We start from the raw sequence: 19502 nt of genomic DNA on the forward strand, positions 1-19502 counted from the left end.
TGGCGGGGCGTGTTGGTTTATGAAAAGACTATCGATCGGACATATCGGCATGGAGTTTCTGGGCGGTGAGGAGCGGCTGAAAGCATTCGGCCGATCACAAGTATCCCGCTTTTATGCACCAACGATGCCAAAAGATCGGACATATCGGAAAAGTTACACACGGTTTACTGATCCTCATCTCCGAGATGAGGGCCAGCTAAACAAACTGATACTCTCTCTCATCGGGACCCTGCCACGAACCTTTTCCTAATTTGAGAATCGATTGATAATACAATCCCCAAATGATGGATAATCACTTCGGCTCCCGTACTTGAACTCGTCATCAGGTCGTTACCGGAACTCTGTTCAGTGGACGAGATCAACAGCTGATCTGTTTCCCAATAGCCATCACTTTATGAATTAAACTCAAGATTGAGCAGTTCGACGCCTTGCTGTATCGTTAAGAAAGAGATACAGCATGGTCGCAACACTGTTGGAGCCAGTTAGCCATACTCATTGCATACAGAAGATCAATCTGCCAGCGTTGGAGCGTAGCGTAGGAAATATCAGCTAGCTTAGCGTTTGAATTGAAGCAGGTACAGTAACGAGGCCCCAAATGCCCAGAACGGCTCGGGTTGCTTTGCCCGATCCAGACGCTGGGATGTCGATTTAGGTTATCAGATGATGGCCTAGCCGCTCGGTTATTGATTCTCCTACCTTATCAGATCCACGAGGATACTCTTGTCGAACAACCTTGCTTCTTTCCTGCTTCCAATTGGTCTCCTGTCGGCCTCGAACAGTTTGTCCAATGTGGTCAGATAATCAACGAAAATTTGATGGCTTGTCGACTAGCCTCTCCTTTTATCTATAAAATCTCTGACGAAGCAATCGATTGAGAGTATTGAACAATTTTCATCTTGTATCCCATCATCAATCTTTATTTCTGCGCTTCACTACTTTGATCTTCATCGCAATGATAGACAAGGCCGATACCGAGAGTCGCGGTCGAGACGGTCATCTGGACAAAATCTCTGTTCCTGCCACACAAGAGACCGTCTTCGAGCACAAACTCGACCCTACATTCGCAAACCGTGATTCCGGGGCCATCAAGGTGACGGACAGCGACGATGAGAAAGAAATCCCCGGAGCTTTACAACAGATCATGAGTCGGAATGAACAAATCCTGACACATATCCTGTGAGTCTTGCTTGTGCATAATATCTTTGAAATTTCCTCCAGCTAAACTAGTATTTAGCATCTGGCTACTCGTTTTTGTACTTGGGTTCTCCAACAGCGTCTTTAGAGTGCTCACCCCCTACGTCGTCAGCGATTACAAGAGACACGCCCTCACTGCAACAACCGATGTCGTCGCCAACATTGCCAGTGGTATATTCCGGCTCCCATATGCCAATCTCCTCGATGTCTGGGGTCGCCCTCAGAGTCTCAGTCTCATGGTGCTTTTCACAGTTCTTGGTGCTGTCATGAAGGCCGGTTGCAACAGTGTCGAAACCTACTGTGCCGCCCAGTGTTTTATTATGTCGGCTACTACGGCATTCAGTTCAGCCTCGTTATCTTTATCTCCGACTCGGCACCTATTTGCAACAGAGCACTTTTGTTTGGAATCGTCTGGTCCCCATCACTCATCTCAACATGGGCATATGGCCCTACTGCAGACCGGGTTCTGACAAATCTTGGAAATCGATGGGACTTTGGCGTGTGGTGTATTATCATACCCGCTGTATGTGCCCCCGTCATTGCTATGATGTTTCGCTTCGATAAGAGAGCGAGACAGGCTGGCTTGATCAAGCGACCCGATCATGGCAAAACTATAAGTCAACGCATCATTTTTTACCTCAAAGAATACGACATCGTCGGACTTCTCATTCTTGCAGCTGGGCTGAGCTTGCTCCTTCTATCCCTGAGTATTTACTCTTACCAAGACAAAGGTTGGGGTTCACCCCTGATCATTTGCTTTCTGGTGTTTGGTCCGCTCCTGGTCGTTTGTTTTGTCCTCAGATATATTTGGCACCAGTAACATTCCTTTCGTCTGATCTATTGAAGAACCGGACTGTCGTATGGACCAACATAATGGCTGTAAACCTTTACACCTCCGAGTTTATCTGCTCAGCATACATATATTCAATGCTCATCGTCGTTTTTAACCAATCCATTACCGCCGCCACCTACATCAATAGTATCTACTATATTGGGTCATCTTTCTGGACAATAGTCCTCGGCTTCATGATGCGATATTATGGACGACTGAAGATCTATACTTTGGTTCTGGGGATCCCATTCTTCATTCTCGGCCAAGGCATGATGATTGCATTTCAACCCGGCTTCACCCCTATCGGCCTGATGGTAGTTTGCCAGATCCTTATCGCTTTTGGTGGGGACACTATGTACCCCATTGAACAAATGACTCTCATGGCTGTCTCTCAGGAACACACTCCGGCCCTTCTTGCGGTTGAGTCCGTTACTTGGTGGGGAGGGTTTCTGGCAAGGAAGCCATGTTTGTGAGAAATGGGCAAGGTTTCCAGGTGAAGTGTTTTGGAATATGAAAAATGGGAAGAACAGTGAATTAGGAACAGAATGACAGACAGAAGCAGAGTATGCCGATGTGATGACTGAAAGAAGATGCCAATGGTGAGGTTTTCACGCTTGATTGATAAACTTGATTGATAAGACATGAGTCTAGAGAATCGGAGATAACTACGTGACTCAGCTCCGAGACAGATGGTACCATCCAAGGCAGTGGGGGCGTTGGCGGCTTAAAATCTCGGCATATCCTGCTAGTCCAGGTTAAAGTAGCAAAATTCGATCTCCAAGCGTGTCGGATCTGGCTGTGGAAGGAGTCATGTAGTTGACATGCCGGCGCCATTTGCCCCCGGAAATCGTCATGCATAGACCGTCGGACTTGCGACTGTGGTCAAGGGTGCAAGGGTGCAAGGGCTTTGTGTTGGCCGGCGAACTATGGCATCTCCGATTGGACTTACAAGCCCTTATCCATATGGGACCATGAGAGTGGAACGTCCTGATGGGCGGGTTTACGACAATAGGTCCATTTTGACTAAATCCTTCCCTCCGTGATGACGAATGATCACGTCAGATGGAATCGATTCACCATTTTCCGTTCGAATCTTTAAAACAAGATACACGAGCTTAATCTATCTGCAGCAAGCTATTCATCGTCAAAATCTTTCTCATTGCGCTTCATCCCCTTATGGTTTGAATCTTCACCCATATTAGGACAAGGCTTCAACCAGCCTCTTCAAACCTTCATCCAACACGGACTTGGGATGCGCGATAACTATCCTAAACCATCCTGGCTCCTCATTCCTATAAGCCGTGGCCGAGGTGACGTACAGCTTCTTCTGCCTCAGAAGGCCGAGAATGTAGTCATCGTTGGAAAATCGGCGGTTACCCACAGACGAGAGATTTACCATCAAGAATAATGAAGCATTTGACTCCGTATATACGATCCCATGTTCGTCTAGAAATTCAGTTACATGCTTGTAACTCTCTGTAAGACGTGATTGATAGGTTGTGATATACTGTTGAGTGTACTCCGCATTCAAGAGCAGGGAGGCAACCGCCTTATCAGCAAGGCTAGAGGGGAAGTTAAAAAGACTGTACATCAATTAATATATGAAGCTTTGTGCACAGAAGTCGGCTTTTTAGCCATAGGACTTACGAGAAACCCTCAAGCGACTTGAGGAACAATTCATTCGATTGACTGATAAGGCAGCCAATGCGCAGACCAGTAGCCCCAAAATCCTGGTATGCGATCAGAACGAAATCATCTAAAGGATAACATGGTGATATACTTTACTAAGTCCCCACTGAACGTGGACTTTTCTAGGATCCATGAGTCCATTGGCCTGTAGGGAAAGAATTGAAGTGAATGGGACAGCATTTCGCATTTTGGCGTTCTCAAACACAGATAGTGCGTATATCTCGTCGACAATGAGATGCAGTCCAAGTTTCCCGCAAAGGCTCATATATGCTCTCAGGACGTCTTTGGGGTAACAGCGGCCTGCGGCAGACGTTAGCTTCTGTGACTTGCTTTTTACCTTGAACTGTGCATACCGAGCGGGTTATGTGGAGAGCATAGCAATATGGCCTTGACACATCTTGCCTCTTTCTGTGCTTGCAAATACTCTTTCTCATACTCTTGGACGGCCTCTAGACTAAATGGATCAGTGCCACGAAATGAGACCTCTCGAACTCGGACCCTGTCCACTTGTTAATTTATGCTACAGTATTGCGAAACGACACGCACCCGGCTCGGATCCCAAAGATGTAATTAAAGGCAGTCCAATAAGGCCGACCGACAAGCACTTGATCTTCTTGGTCAAAGAGAGACCAAGCACAACATTCGAGAGCGTTGCCTACTCCCGGTGTAACATGCAGGTGCGATGCGATTATCGGTATGCAAGGGTTGGAGTATTTGTTCAACAACTGACACCAAGCCTTCTTCAGCTGCTTGGAGCCAGTGAACCCGTCGCCATATGTCAATGCATGAGGGCTAGCACAAGGCTACGAATATTAGCTTACTTCATATCATCTATGCTATGCTCTAGAAGGTTCGTACATGGGAGTTGATAAATTCGGTCATTTCTGTCTGCATTAGGCCCTACACTGTCAGCTGAAGTGACTTTGTCCACAAACGATGACACACATTTTCAGCCAGCCCGAGATTGAGGACGCCATTGGGATTTGTTTCGGGGTGCCACAGGTCATTGAGAACATCGAAGAACTTGGGGGCCTCTGGAAGATATCCGACGGCGCGGCGCGAGATACAGTCGTCCGTGGACATGACAAGCGTTGTAGGCTGTAAAACAAGTAGAGATGTAGCGGGAAACGGTCTGAAGCACGATGCAAACTCAAGAACAGGGCGACTTTATAAAAAGCCGCACCAGTTAGACCTTGAAGGTCATGACTTATGGTTTCCACAAAGACTAAAGATCCCCGCATGATATCCGCTATTGCCACCTGTAATTTCGCCGATGGCATTATCTCCGACCATTTCCCCGAGGGGCGACCAGCTTTCTTTTCCGGCCCTTCGCAATTCCGATTTAATTCTAAACAACTCCATGTAGATAACACATGTACATAGCTATAATACATTTATAGAAATAACAGATTGAAAGTTTTACAGACACCAGAGGCAATCCCAAGTTTCGACTCTACTCCAAACGTGTATATCATCATTTATTTCTTACACCTACCCAAATACTGTTCACACTATCATCAAAGCAAACATGGTGGCATCTCCAGAGCTCGTCACGCCAGGCCCCAGCGACACAGTATCAAGGCAAAGTGAGAAGGAACTCGACCAGGAGGCACCTCTTCCAGCCACTTCTCCGAATGATAAAACTGCTTATAAGTTCCCTGAAGGTGGCCTGAAAGGCTGGCTTTGCGTCCTTGGCAGCTTCATGGGTCTACTCGCCAGTCTGGGCATTGTCAACTCCCTGGGCTCATTTCAGGCCTACTTGGAAACCCACCAACTGCAAGAATATGACTCTGGAAAAATCGGCTGGATCTTCAGCGTCTATACTTGTCTAACTTTCTTTTGCGGTGTTCTGGTCGGTCCCATCTTCGATGCCCGAGGTCCTCGATCATTGGTTCTTCTCGGCTCTATCTTGATACTTGCGACAATGGTCAGCCTTGGATTTTGCGTCGAGTACTGGCATTTCATGCTATCCTTTGGCATATGTGGAGGCTTGGGAACGTCGCTTGTCTTCACGCCTGCCATAGCAGCTGTCAGTCACTTCTTCTTCGAGAAGAGAGGAATCGCAACAGGAATCGCAGCAGGAGGTGGTGCGGTAGGAGGTATTATTGTTCCTCTCACCCTCGAGAGTCTCTTTGGGAAGATCGGCTTTGCCTGGGCAACGCGTGTTGTTGCTCTTGTATGGCTAATTTCCCTTGGTCTTGCTTGTGTCACAATTACATCTCACCTACCTACGAAGCCATTTTCGAAAGAGAATATCCTTCCAGATCTTCGAATCTTTCACAATATTCCATTTCTCATGACGACGCTCGCCGTTTTCTTTGTGGAATGGGGAATCTTCATTCCAATCTCATACATCTCCTCATACGCGCTGGCCCATGAAGTACCGTCCAAGTTGTCATATCAGCTTCTTGCCATCATGAACGCTGGCTCATTCTTCGGTCGCGTGCTTCCCGGTTACTTCGCTGACCGTTTGGGAAGATTCAACGTCTTGATCATCACCGTTGCCCTCTGCCTTCTCTCCAACATTTGCCTATGGTTGCCAGCGTCGGGAAGCGTACCACTATTAGTGATATACAGCTGTACTTTTGGCTTTTTCAGTGGCAGCGGTATTAGTCTCACACCCGTCTGCATCGGGCAGTTATGTGCAACAGAACATTATGGAAGATACTACGCGACTGCTTATACAGTTGTGAGTCTTGGGTGAGTTCTTGTTCCCACTACCGGATCCTAGACGACATGAAGACTGACACGAGATCTTCGCAGGACTCTCACAGGAATACCGATTGCTGGTGAGATCTTATCTCGCTGCAATGGTGAATATTGGGGGTTGATAGCTTTTACTACATGCTGTTATGCTGCTGGACTGACCTGCGCGATAACAGTAAAAGGAATGGAATGTGGGTGGCGGAATCCTTGGGTTTTCTACTAGCATTGTCTTATATAGAATTAAAAAGGATCTGGAAAAACCACTAGCATTATAGATATATAGCCCGCTTGTGCTGCATCTCTGCGACTATTAGTACTTACTATCTCCTATTAAAGCTAAAGATACTTAAAGAATAATCGAAGTGCGATGGCTACTAGAAACTCTAACTTCTTATATAAAGGCTTAAAAAACTACTAATAAGACTTGAGGAAAGGAGGCGACTAGCCTTATCACGCCGCGACCCTTGCCCTTGATCTATAACCTTATACGCCTAGCTAACAGAGCTTACTTCTATTATGCCTAAGAGTGTATAATAAGTAGATTTAGTATAAACTTATAACAAAATTATTTACTTTTTAAGTATATTTTTGCTAATATAGAGGCTTCTATGACACTACTAGTAGTATATACCTGCTATACCTAGTATAACCCTAGCTCATAGCTGATACTGTTGGGTGCGGATTTTAGATTCGTCTGCACGGAGTCTTTGTGAGAACTCCGCCTAGACTCGGGTTACGGAGCTGCCAAGTTTGCCTTAATCTGGCTCACTAAGACTCTTTGCATTGAGGGCAAGGAGTACAACATCTCTGTCAATGCTGTCGCTACAGCTGGATTCACCGACCAACTCATGGCGAACAGTGAGGCCAACCAGGGTCAGGAACTCATGAAGCAGTTCGGCCCCGTGGCCCAAGCCTCTCCTGCAATTGTATAGCTTGAACATGAAGATTGCAAGATTACTGGCGAGACCATTGGTGCTATGGGAAAGATTGTGACTCGCATTTTTGTAGCTGAGACGCATGGCTTCCAGGGTGCTGCCGGGGAGGAATGGACGCCTAAGACGGTACGGGACAACTGGAAAAAAGTAGACGACGGAAAGGAATTTGGTATTTGGAGAAATACTAATGAAATGGAAGCAGCAGTCTTCCCCCGTCTTATCTAGAACGCCATGGACTTTATTGGATATCCCTTTACCATATGTAATTAGGCCATAATGGCGCTTGGGGGATGTTTAGCAGTGAAGAGTTATGATATACAGCCTTAAGATGTAGACATTGAATGATATGCTTGGGGGTCAAGTTCAATCTTTATTGTGTCTGTCTATCTGCTTGTGGCCCATACTGCCGATGCTTGCATTTTATCAGGTAAAATACATAGTAGATCACTGGGGTCGTCGACTGCTCGTGTTTGGCGGCTCAATTTTTGCTCTTGTGGGTGCGGCTCTGCAGTTGGCTGCTCATAATCTGGACCTGTTTGTTGCGAGCCGTTTCTTGGTCGGTTTGAGAACAGGAGTCGTAGGAGCGCGTCAAACCCTCTGATGGCCGAATTGGCTTCTCCACCGCACCGGCCATTCCTCACTTCATTTGGTGCAACAACATGGGTACACGTTTCAGCTGTCTTACCAACACAGCCAAGCACCGTCTACTTTATTCACAAGCTTCTTGGCGCTGTCATGGCTGCTTAGAGTACTTGTAAGACCTTTAAGCTAGAATCTAGGTAGTTACAGCTGGAGAATTTCTCGATGCTCCAGGCCGTTCCGCCACTTCATAAAGTAATGTTGATTTATTTTACTCAAGAATATCATAGATGGCTCATCAGTCACAGGAGATTACTTAAGGCTAGGAAGATATTAAATAAAAGAGATCTATCAGAAGCGGATTGGAGATTCTACGCCGAGGGCGGCTAGAGGGACGTATGGACTGGAGTAGGAGCTTGATGACGATGATGGCTATGACAGTGATTTGTCCGAGCTGCTGGATCTCGAGTAAGGTTATGAGCGACCAAGAGATGTTGTTGCCAGATTGTGATAAGGAGAACTACTATGAAACTTTATATATATAAGAGAAGATAATAAGACTAGGTATTTTTCCAATAATTAGTTAGTTTGGTTTGTTTGCCCCTCTGACCTGGTTGACGTAAGTAATCCAAGACCGCTGTGTGCCCTTGTCATCCTTGCTGTAGGAATCTAGTTGCCGGCTTACTAGCGCAACTTCACGAGCTCTATTCCTGTCCCATAATCCTTTTCATAAGGGAAGTCTGTGCGTCCTTCTTCTCGAGCAATTGTTATTTTTCTGGGCTGCAATCCAGCATCTTCGTGTAATGCCGTTTTGTTTCCGTTTGCTGCAATGGACCGGGGAGTAGATGGACTTGTAGCAAATGTCTTGAAAACCCGATTGGCAACACGACTATCTACATGAGGTATAGCAGCTCTAACCAGATTTGCTATGCCGACTGTGGCGGCTACTGCGAATGATAGAATGAGAGATCAACCTTCGAAGCCTCTAGCTATAATTTTGTTGCGCAAAATGGTACTAGTGTCGAGCTGCTCCCTTCAACTCCCGTACAGACTCATACATCTGCCATGTGTTTTCACGAACACGTCTGCCCCAAACGGCATATGGTATGAATAGTAGACAGACACCGGTAGCGACGCATCCGCTGATGATGAAGAGCTTTGAGATGCCGATGGATGATATCCAGCCAACGACTCCAAATGGTACCCCGATGGAAGGGATGTTGCGGATGAATGTGACGGAGATGAAGGCTTCTGCTGTAAGCTAGTCATTGTCAGTGATTGCCTTGAATATTTCGTTCAGTGGACTGACGGTTTGGTAGATGTCGATGACGATTGTGCATGATATATCGATCATGGACGCCATACCAAAGCCAAACATGGCGCCTCCAATGCTGGGGTAGATCCAGTGCCAACCCTAACGAATTAGTCAACGAAACAATCTCACAACGGGAATGCGACTCACCTTGTCAGCAGATATTCCGAAGAAAACAAGCCCCCCACCCATAAGAAGCGCCGGCAACAGCAAAATATACAATCTCATCTCCGGTTCAAAAATCCCCTTATTCCTCTTCGCGAACTGAACAACAACCCAATCCCCCAGCACACCACCATAAACACTTCCTAAAAAGTTCCCCACAAACGGCCCAAGCGACATGAGCCCTACACCAGCTGTGTTGAAGTTATACGGCGGTGCGGAGAAGATCATGGAGATAGAAGATGTGAGGAGGATAAGAAAGGCGACGCAGCTGGCTACTTGAAGCGCTGAGAAGAGAACATGCGGGAAGAGAAACATTTTGAGGGGGACGAGATAGTTTCGCCAAAGAGGTTCGTCTGTGCGTGTTATGAAGCGCATTTTTTGTTTGTATGTAAGTCTCGGGGGATGGGTTTCTGAGGTGTAGTCTGAGTCTTGGACGTCTGCTCGAGTTGAGGAATCTTTGAAGTTTTTGAGTGTAGGTGGGCCCTGGCTTAAGGTGTTGCGTGTTTCGCCAACAGTTACGGGGATGAACTTTGTTTCTTCAAAGAAAAAGATGAATAGGAGGAAGAGAATGGTTAGGACGATGCCGGTGGTGTAGTATGTCCATCGCCAGTCTTGAGCAGCTGCTTGAACGCCCACAATGCAGGGACAGACGAATTGGCCTACCATGACAGCCATGATGTAAAACCCATTGGCAGTACCCCTTTGATGAACAAAGAACAAGTCCGCAATCTAATCAGTCAGTATCCTTCCACCCGTCCCTAAAAGAATACCACTGACCGTGATCTCGGATATGGTCTCATTAATACTCGCCGCCAGCCCCGACAGGAAATTCGTAACATACATCTCCCCCACCGTCTCCATCCTGCCACTCCACCACGACACAGCAGCCGTGAGCCCAGTGGATAGTATGTAGCAAGGACGCGAACCGTATTTTCGAGCGAGTGGGATGAAGAGGAAACTTCCGAGGGCGAGACCAGCTGAGTTGAAGGCGACGCCGTAGTTGAGTTGGTCGTAGGTTACGTGCATGTCGATGATCATTTGTTGCCAGAGGACCATTTGCATGACGATGCTGAGGATTTTAGTGATGAAGGGGATAATGGGGAGAGGTGGTTATGGGAGAGGGGGGGAGGCGTACGCTGAGAAGAATGCTACTGTTACGGCGAGAACGAGGGTGAAGTTCCATGATTTTCGTCCTTTGCTCCAGTTCTGGGGATGGTTAGATGAGATGCTGAGGGGAGAGGGGAACTGACTAATGGATCATTGGGGTCTTGTGAAGGTGTTGGAACGAGGATGATCTCAGAGCGACCTGTATAGTGCGTCAGGACCAATGTATCTCGGTTGATGGTGATGCAACTGACTCAGGAGATGGGAAGTCCCAGGGGGGAAACTCAGTTCGCTATCCATCTTTGCCAAAATAGTGGAAGAGAAAAGCAAAGAATAAGAGAGATGCCTCCCAGTTCAAGACTGCTGTGCTCTTACAGCCCTTGAGGATACCCCAGATTTATAGCAATCCCCTATCACCCCAAGCCCGGTCTCCCCCATCCCATCAAAATCTTTCACCAACACCATCGGCCCCCCCCGCAAAACACCGATGCCTCTAGCATCCAAACAGCAGGTCCACCCACCTAACATAACATCTCATTGGCCGCGTGTCGACCATCCTAAAACAGCCTAGCCTAGTCTAGAACAAACTCAACTCTACACCTCTGGCTTTCGTCTCTCTATCAAGATCAACTTCATTATCACCCCTTTCCAACGCCTTATCTAGTATCTCCTCTAAAATTATCGCATTCGGCGTGTCGCGGTATGCGTCACAGATACTTCCGCACCGACGGAGCGTGCGGACCCAGGATGGTCGTGTTTGGAGAATTGTTACTTCGAGACGGGCTGCGGTGTAGGGATATAGCATGCTGTTTGTAGCGAGGATGTGCGTGTACTCTTCGCGTTTGCGAGTTTCGTACAATGCGTCGAGGGCAGCTACTAGACGACAGACTAGCATCTCGTTAGATGGTGAGTTAGTTTGTGTGCGCTTTTGTCGTCGAGAAATCAAGATTCCCGATATCCGAAAGGCCTCCCAGAGATGAACGTGCGGAATAGACCCCTCGTGCCCTTCCCAATCTGCAAAGTCCTTCTCCACATCATCATGTGCCATTCTCCCGAAAATATCGAGAAGGCTTCGCGGTAAGCCCGAGACACTTTCGACACCACCGACAAGTCCCGTTAAAGACGCTTTTTGAGCGGAGCGCAGAAAACCCCAGATTCCAAGGGTTGGTGTATCGCGTCCACGGACAAAAGTGGGAATATCCATTATCGCCATGGCCTCAAGCGAGAAGCGATATTCCAGATCTCCAATGAGATGTGCGTTTTTGGACTGCGGGAAGAGATGGTATACCCACATCATGGAATTCAGATGCGCTGTCCATGGAATTCCTTGAAACAGCTGCCACCCGTCCCCAGTTAATATTCATGAACTCCGGGGAGAGGTAAGGGGGCTTACGTGGAGTGTGCAGAGGAATACACCCGCATTAATCAATCCCTCATCTAACGTCCCATCAAACCCACTTAGCTGCTCGCGAAAAAGACGGAGGCTTTGATTACATAGATCGTGGAATAACGGTGGAGGGTTCCGGGGGTTGGTGTTGTATACGTGTGTGGCGATTAGGCCGAGATATAGTGGTTCGTTTTGGAGGGCGAGGCGTTGGAGTTCAAGAGGGAATGGATCTTCTGTGGAGGTGGAGTAGAAGAGGAATACGGTTTTTTGTATAACTGGTTGTTTAGTAGGAGGTATTGGGGTTGGTGGGTGGCTTACATTCTTTGAAGAGATGCTTTTCATGGTCGCTTCTCCGTTGTAACCACTGTGGCTCTTCAGTCTCGATCACAGGGTACTGCATATCCATCAAACCTGACACCGGGCTATTCTCAACATAACCCAGTGGCAAGGCCTGGAACTGCCCAAAAGGCCCCTCCACACCATCAATTTCCACCCTCTGCCTCTTCCTCTCACTACCAGTCCCTAGAACAGGAAGTGAAGAACCCGTGAGTTTGCCCCTCGACGCAACGCCTACATCCCACTGTAACTTCAACGCATAGCCTTCGCAGTCTAGGTTGTTCTTTTGACATTCACGACATGATGGTTTTGTCTCGTCGCATTTCCGGTGGCGTCTTTTGCACGTTGAGCAGCCGTTTCTTGAGCGGGACATATTGATGGGTGAGTTGGAGATAAGCTACGGGGAGTTGGTGTTGGAGTGATAACGGGATGGGGCGGTCTGGGGTAGCAGAAATTAGCTGGTTGGTCGGCCCGAGAGGGCATCGTCATTGCATAGACATAGGGTTGAGGCTGAGATAAGAGCCCATCTCGAGATATTTTCATCATGTTCCTCATTATAATATCGCAGGTTCAGTGTTGAACATCTATTCTACATCTACTTAAACTACTTCTTATAAACCCTATGACCCCCAAACCACGTCTCATCAACCTTCATCTCCAACAAATCATCTACTTCCACAACCCGCGGCAGTATCATAAAATCCGCCCTCAACCCCTTCTCCAATCTCCCCGTCCACCCCTCCGCAAATCTCGAATACGCAGCCCCATACGTCGCCCCCCTCATAGCCTGTTCCAACGTCAACGCACTATCCCCGTTGGTAACTGTCTCCCTCTCCGGCTCCAGCGCCGACTTTCTCGTCGTAGCATTATACAGATTCGGGAACGGCAGGTGTCGCGCCGTAGGTGCGTCTGTACCAATCGCGACGTTTGCGTGTCCGTCGAGACATTCTTTATATGGGAAGCAGTGTTTCCACGCGGAGGGTTTGACGAGCTTTTCGTAGCCTTCTAGAATGGCGGGGTCGCTGTGAACGGGCTGCACGGAGGCGGTGATGCCGAGACTGCCGAGACGGAGGGCGTCTTCGGGGGTGGCCATTTCTAGATGTTCAATGCGGTGGCGCGCGGTGGGATTGTTGGTGCTTGCGATGGCGGAGATGGCTTGGGAGACTGCTACGTCGCCGATGGCGTGGATGGCACATTGCATGCCGGCCTTTGTGATCTGTGATAGAACGCGGTTCATTGCCTCGCCGGGCCATAGAGGTTCCACCAGATCAGTTGATTCGCCGTATGGATATGACAATGCGGCTGTGCAGCCGTCGACTGTACCATCGCTTATGAGCTTGACGCCGACGATGCAGAATTCTGGCGATTTCGAAGGATGGAATTTGCTGTGCATGTCGATGGCTTTTTGGATCTGCTCATCGAGGACCTTCTCATCTGCTTCGTATGCAAGGAACCAATGAGCTGCGATGTGAAGATTGATGCCCTTCCTCTCTCGTAAGGTCTGCAAAGCTTCCCAAGCTACTTGATCCATCGCCATGTCGATAACGCCAGTGTATCCCTCTGCAGAATAAGCTTCGACAGCTCGTTCCAGGGCTTCAAGCTTATCCTCCATTGAGAGTGATTGGATCAGAAAGGGCCAGATAAATGCTGTGACAGCCAGTTCTGCCAAGAGTCCAGTTGGTTTGCCGTCCTCGTCGCATGTGATATGTTCAGGGCACTTTGACTTGATCTCATCAATTGGGAGTTCTTTCAAAGCAGCAGTGTTGCACCACGCTGAATGAAGATCGTTTGAATCGATGAAAATAGGTCGTGGGTCAATATCATCAATCATACTCGCAAGAGCAATTCCATCTGTGGCAGACTGAAGCCATCCTCTGCAAAGAATCTTGGGTAGGTCAGGATTGGCAGCAGCAAAGTCTGTTATCCGTTGTCGAATTTCTTGTAGGGACTTACAGCCTCCGAGATCGAGTTTCTGCTGTGAAAGACCGAAGAATAGAAGATGGACATGGCTGTCGATGAACCCAGGGAGAACAACGCGGTTATCGAGGTCCAGAATTTCTGCGCCCTGTGACTTTGCGTCTTGGACTATTTTGTCCTCTGCAGATCCGATGTAAGCGATTTTAGATCCCTCGATGATCATGCACTCTCGGTACGAGTCATCATCGCCGATGAAGCGACCGTTGGTGAGAATTGTTGAAGACATGATTACGCCCACAGATGATAAGAATGATGATAAGAAGGATGATATCGCAAGAAATGTTATGAAAGATGAATCGTAATGGAATGGAATTACAGGGCCTTATCAACATGAGGGGGATCGAGACTATGATGAAAGTGGCAGCAGTTCTGCACTAGAGGGTTCGGCGCGTCGAACTTCTCAATGGGTCGACCTGCTAAAAGCATGAGTCTGAGCGTGTCGACCTGCTGGAAAGGGTTTAGGTTAGTGGCTAGGGATGTCCGGGGGGGGCTTGACAGTTGACTTCGCCGAACTTGGGGATGAGAATTTAGATGAAAGTAAATCGAGGTGGTGGGAAACGCCGTATGGGGTCCGCGGGATACGTTGCGGGGAAACAGTTACTTTGGTGACATCTTACTCCGTAGATGCTATTTGATTGAGGCTATGGTGTTGAAGTTTCCGAATGTTAGGTCACATCGCCGTTTCGGCCCCGAAGCCCGGATATCTCCACCTCACCTTCTCTCGGATTTTATCTGGATACGGGACCTAGGGGAGAGAAGAGGACTCACAACGTTACCCAGTGATAGAAATACTCAGGTAAATAACCTAAGCTTAGGGGACTCTGAACTAGGTTTATTCCAATACCCCATATCAGGGTCCAGTGTTTTCTTGCTCCTCGAGGGGGGACAAACCACCAGACGCAATCATGAATCGGGTCCCGACTACTGATTCTCCACCAAATGGCTCAACACAACCAGCACTACTGACAGAAGAAAGCATTTTCGAACAACCAGATGCAGAAGATTGGGGCAATTTCGTCGATTCTGATGAAGAGCCCGACGTCGAGTTTGCGTGCGAATATATCAACCTCTACCCTAAAGGTTTCTGTTACCCAATTTCCATTGGTGAGGTTATTGTCGAGCGATATCGTGTTGTTCATAAGCTTGGTCATGGAGCATTTTCGACCATTTGGATGGCTTATGACATGGTTGAAAATAAGGATGTTGCACTCAAGATACTGATGCTGGGGGATTCAGACAACTCTGACTACGGGATGCAGAGTGAGATAATTGGAACAGCGAAAGATTTGACATATTTGCTGGTCTATCATCAAACGTTTCTACTCCCCAGCCCTCAAGGCCAACATCGTGTCTTTGTCCTTCCGCTACAAGGACCAAACTTAAGAAACCATTCACCGAGAAAAAAGCCTCTTGTTTCAAGAATGGTGTTTGCGGTACAATTGCTCAAAGCTTTGAAAGCACTGCACGAGGCTGGCATAGTCCATTCAGGTAAAATCGCACACTCCAGTCAAGAATAAGGTAGCTACCTGGTAAAAAGACTTGAACACTGCCAATATCATGTACACCCTTCGGCCTGATGTTGGCTCAAGGGAGTTGGAGTTGGTAGTGGCGATACTACGAAGGGGTCTTGTCTACCAGCACGAGGAACGGATCACAGCAGCGGAGCTTCTAGAACACGACTCATTTAAAGAGTTTATGGCTATATACATACACACAGTAACATGAAAAAGAGTCTTAATATGTCAATTAAGGGCTATATCTAGCTAGAATCGCGGCATAAGTTCCGTGGGAACAGCTGGGAAGGATAACCTTTCAAGTCAAATCAAAAGGAAGTTTAGGAACACTGTCTGTCAATCACGCCTCTCATACTATCAAGTCTAGTCGGAAGACCAATGTGAATTAATTCTTCAGTTCTGGGGATAACTGGGAACATTCACAAGTCCGTCGGCAATAGAATTATAACAGTTTCCATCGCAACCCATGTTTCCACCATTTGTAATAAGTAGCTTGGGCTGTCCTTTGGAAGGGTTGTCATCAGGAGTCTGAATAGTTCGAAGATCGCGCGAATATGTCGCCCACTGCCCAGCATTGACTGGCTTACAACCATTAGGGTCAAGGGCATCTGTATCAACAAAAACCTCCTCCCGGCTCCCGCCATTAGCGATAAAGACTCCCTCACCATCCATTCCAGGCTCAGGAGTCTAAATCACTCGCAGATTGTCGTTGGGGTTCAGTTGTCCGTCGTTAGGGATGATAGGCTGCGCGGCAGCAGATCCAAAGGCGAGAGGGTCTTTGGATACTTTGTAGTAAATTGGGCAGCCACCGATAAGGGGCCCGCCACAGTACTCAAACGTCATGAAGTATTTCTTTGAGACTGGGCTGTAGGCGACGATCGCCATGCTAGGACGTTTGTCAGTGTTAGGAAGCGCAGCACCGCCTACCTCTGCACTCCAGTTGCGTAGATCCTTCGTGGTCTTGTGTGAGAGCCTCTAGTTGCACTTGGGGTCGACTTGTGTAGAGCAGTAGCAAATAAGCTGGTGATCGTACATCATAAGAAAAAATTCCCAAATTGCTTTATCACCCTTGGCGACAGTCTCGGGTCCAGGGCCATAAACAATACGACTAACAAACTCCCAGTCCTTGCCCTCATTCTCACTTGCATAGAGAACAATGTAGGCCTCGGTGAGATTGCGAGGAGCAGAGACACCAGCGAGCAGGATTGTGCCCTCGCTATATCCGCCAAAGTCCTGGGCCAAGGTGTAGAGAATGGGCTGGTGCCAGTTGCCCAAGCCGTTGACCTGATCCTCGACCCTAGCAAGGGGGCTGTATGTCGCACCGCCGTCGGTAGATTTGTATCTGGGAAAGTATGTGAGCTACCTGCCGTGCTTATCAACGGTTGGGCCTGGCTGTAGAGAGGAAGAATCATAGCACCGCTGTGACTGCCAATGACGGGGACTGTGCCTTGGGGCAGGTCTTTGCAACTTTGGCGAAGATGTATCTGATAATGGAAGCATTGGTCTAAAGCATTTCGTGAGAAGACTGATGAGGCGGCAACAGAGACTGGAGTTCTCACGTTGAACAAGTCTAGGATGTTGATTAATTCCACGCTCCAGCGAGATAAGTTGTAAGGAGCTGCTCACCATCTCGCGTCGTTCCAGGTTTCCTGGCGATTCCAGCGATGACGACGACAAAATCCGTGCCGCTGAGTGCTTTGGCCAAACCACCCTCAGCAGGTAGAAAGCCTGGAACAGTCACTTTGGTATCGGTGTGGTTAAGATCAGTGGCTATGCTAGGTATATGAGTAATATTGTAAAGTGTAATTTGAGCAAAGAGATTGCTCTATCTCACCGTCAGCTTTGAATCGTGTATAATGATGTACGAGTATGCTTACAGCTTTATAGAGGAGGCTGAGAGGGGCTCGATCTGACCAGCAGCACCGAGAAGAGCAATCTCTGTCATGGTAGATGGTTGTTATTAATTGGTCTGGGCTGAGGTGGTTGTGATGATCAAGTTGCTGATCAAATAGCTTATGTGCATGACCTCACCTGACCGTGGAAACAACAGCACGGCTTTGTAGCCGATCCTTCGCGATGATACGAGGCGATATTTGCCCGGTTGCAACACAAAGACGGCAAAGCTTTGTACCGAGTGGGTTTAGCCTTTTGTTCGTTTAATCTATCACCCGACATTAGTGGATGTGAATGTGATGACCTAGCGTTGTCTCCCCCTAACGTGCAGATGGATAGCATGGCACCCAAGCGGGGAAGCTCCGTCCAATTTACATCGTAATGGATTCGAACATTGCCTGCAGTAACATGTCCCAACTAACACGGGCATATCGAGGCGACTCGTATCATGAAGCAGCTGGTGGACTCTCGGTGCAGGTTGACCATCTCACGGTACTTAATTACATCCAGTGACCTAGTATACACAAGGAAAACGAGATAGAGAATGAGACATAGAGGTTTCTCTATTTAATAGACTAATACATTTCTGCCACACTTACTATAGGATCAAGAGAGGTTAGATTATATCCCAGCATGCGCTGGCACAGTTGTACGAAGATACTCCTCCAAAACAGCCCGTCGCGCATTCTCCATGGCAATCATCTCCCTCTTCCTCAAAGTCTCCACAGTATGTGTCCCCAAATGCGGTACAAGAAGCGCCCTCTCGTTCTTCAGGAGGCGTTCATTGATCATAGGTTCGTGCTCATAAACATCCAGACCAACAGAGCCAATTTTGCCTGAATCCAGTGCCTCCGCCAGTGCATTTTCATCAATGACAGCACCTCGCGCCGTGTTCACAATAACGACACCATCTTTCATCTTGCCGATTTCTTTGGCACCAATGAGATGCTCTGTTCCAGCGTTCAGTGGAACGTGAATGCTGATTGTATCACTCTCGGAAACCAGCTTTTCAAAAGATACGTATCTCGCACCGGCTGCCTTGCCAGACGGCAGTTCTTAGCGGTTATGGTATTGTGTGGTGATACCAAATGGATCACATCGTACTTTGAGGGCGCGGCGTATACGGTCCATGCCCAGGATACCCAGGATTTTGCCTTCAGGATCCCGGCCAAAGGGCGCGCCCTTCTTGAAGTTTCCGCGGCGCAGCGAGTTGAGATATGGGTTTAGTTGTCGCAGTGATTCGAGTAGTAGCCAGAGAGCTAGGTCAGCTGTGGCGTTGGTGACTGGCTCTGGGGCGTAGGTGAGCGTTATTCCTCGATCGGCGCAAGCCTTGACATCGATCTGATCATAGCCTGACGAAGTAGCATTAAGTATTATGCTGGCTAACTTAGAATTGAATTGGGAACACTCACCTGCTCCATTGTGGCAGATAAACTTGCAGCTTGATGGAAGATGCTCAATGAATTCGGCGTCAAAGTTCCCGGCGATCTGAAGCGTGTCAAAACATGTATCTGAACGAACAGAATTTCGTCAAACTGGGGGACTAACAGCACCACTTGCCGATGTCCTTTAGATCGTCTGAATATCCTTGTACTTGTACTGAACATCCTCAAAGAATTCTTGCCTATTAGTACTGGTGACCACTTGGACTATGGCGGCATCCTGCAGCTCTTCGTATGCTGACATTGCATGCCTTGTTGGGCCGAAGAAGAGGATAAAGGGTCTCGATTTCTCCATTTTGCGCTGTGTAATAAAATTCGCTGAAAGTCATCGACTGAGATCTAAATGTGCGACAGGTCTATGACTCAAAACTTATGTATATAGCTTGATCCTGCGCATGTCGGTATTAGGATTGGCCGAATGACCAATAACAAGAATA

The 19502-nt window shown here is 47.9% G+C and overlaps 9 protein-coding genes across 9 annotated transcripts; 4 read left to right on the forward strand and 5 right to left on the reverse strand.

The window, feature by feature from the left end:
- Positions 1–952: 952 nt before the first annotated feature.
- On the forward strand, positions 953–2499 carry FVEG_04405 (hypothetical protein; the record flags this gene model as incomplete). Its single annotated transcript, XM_018892192.1, has 4 exons — positions 953–1176; positions 1235–1481; positions 1538–1978; positions 2041–2499. The coding sequence occupies 4 exons, from the start codon at positions 953–955 to the stop codon at positions 2497–2499; spliced, it is 1371 nt and encodes a 456-aa protein (XP_018748843.1).
- A 634-nt stretch (positions 2500–3133) lies between these two features.
- FVEG_04406 (hypothetical protein) lies at positions 3134–4798 on the reverse strand (the record flags this gene model as incomplete). The annotated part of the gene is made up of 7 exons (XM_018892193.1): positions 3134–3609; positions 3674–3756; positions 3807–4015; positions 4069–4214; positions 4262–4518; positions 4574–4615; positions 4661–4798. The coding sequence occupies 7 exons, from the start codon at positions 4796–4798 to the stop codon at positions 3225–3227; spliced, it is 1260 nt and encodes a 419-aa protein (XP_018748844.1). The 3' UTR covers positions 3134–3224.
- Positions 4799–5243: 445 nt separating this feature from the next.
- FVEG_15474 (hypothetical protein) lies at positions 5244–6419 on the forward strand (the record flags this gene model as incomplete). The annotated part of the gene is made up of 1 exon (XM_018904600.1): positions 5244–6419. One exon carries the CDS (start codon positions 5244–5246, stop codon positions 6417–6419), a length of 1176 nt encoding a protein of 391 aa, XP_018748845.1.
- A 518-nt stretch (positions 6420–6937) lies between these two features.
- FVEG_15475 (hypothetical protein) lies at positions 6938–7581 on the forward strand (the record flags this gene model as incomplete). Its single annotated transcript, XM_018904601.1, has 3 exons — positions 6938–6947; positions 7148–7323; positions 7375–7581. The coding sequence occupies 3 exons, from the start codon at positions 6938–6940 to the stop codon at positions 7579–7581; spliced, it is 393 nt and encodes a 130-aa protein (XP_018748846.1).
- A 1369-nt stretch (positions 7582–8950) lies between these two features.
- FVEG_15476 (hypothetical protein) lies at positions 8951–12612 on the reverse strand (the record flags this gene model as incomplete). The annotated part of the gene is made up of 9 exons (XM_018904602.1): positions 8951–9196; positions 9245–9349; positions 9398–10141; positions 10190–10481; positions 10548–10618; positions 10663–10718; positions 11105–11852; positions 11910–12178; positions 12222–12612. 9 exons carry the CDS (start codon positions 12610–12612, stop codon positions 8951–8953), a joined length of 2922 nt encoding a protein of 973 aa, XP_018748847.1.
- Positions 12613–12785: 173 nt separating this feature from the next.
- Positions 12786–14442, reverse strand: FVEG_04410 (hypothetical protein; the record flags this gene model as incomplete). The annotated part of the gene is made up of 1 exon (XM_018892194.1): positions 12786–14442. The coding sequence occupies one exon, from the start codon at positions 14440–14442 to the stop codon at positions 12844–12846; it is 1599 nt and encodes a 532-aa protein (XP_018748848.1). The 3' UTR covers positions 12786–12843.
- Positions 14443–15121: 679 nt separating this feature from the next.
- On the forward strand, positions 15122–15599 carry FVEG_15477 (hypothetical protein; the record flags this gene model as incomplete). The annotated part of the gene is made up of 2 exons (XM_018904603.1): positions 15122–15476; positions 15547–15599. 2 exons carry the CDS (start codon positions 15122–15124, stop codon positions 15597–15599), a joined length of 408 nt encoding a protein of 135 aa, XP_018748849.1.
- An 818-nt stretch (positions 15600–16417) lies between these two features.
- FVEG_04411 (hypothetical protein) lies at positions 16418–17675 on the reverse strand (the record flags this gene model as incomplete). The annotated part of the gene is made up of 5 exons (XM_018892195.1): positions 16418–16616; positions 16716–17072; positions 17111–17300; positions 17357–17505; positions 17608–17675. The coding sequence occupies 5 exons, from the start codon at positions 17673–17675 to the stop codon at positions 16418–16420; spliced, it is 963 nt and encodes a 320-aa protein (XP_018748850.1).
- A 569-nt stretch (positions 17676–18244) lies between these two features.
- On the reverse strand, positions 18245–19360 carry FVEG_04412 (hypothetical protein; the record flags this gene model as incomplete). Its single annotated transcript, XM_018892196.1, has 4 exons — positions 18245–18661; positions 18728–18975; positions 19036–19111; positions 19229–19360. The coding sequence occupies 4 exons, from the start codon at positions 19358–19360 to the stop codon at positions 18245–18247; spliced, it is 873 nt and encodes a 290-aa protein (XP_018748851.1).
- Between the last annotated feature and the right edge of the window lie 142 nt (positions 19361–19502).

The sequence above is a fragment of the Fusarium verticillioides genome, chromosome 4 (assembly GCF_000149555.1).
Source record: "Fusarium verticillioides 7600 chromosome 4, whole genome shotgun sequence".
Classification (NCBI taxonomy): domain Eukaryota; kingdom Fungi; phylum Ascomycota; class Sordariomycetes; order Hypocreales; family Nectriaceae; genus Fusarium; species Fusarium verticillioides.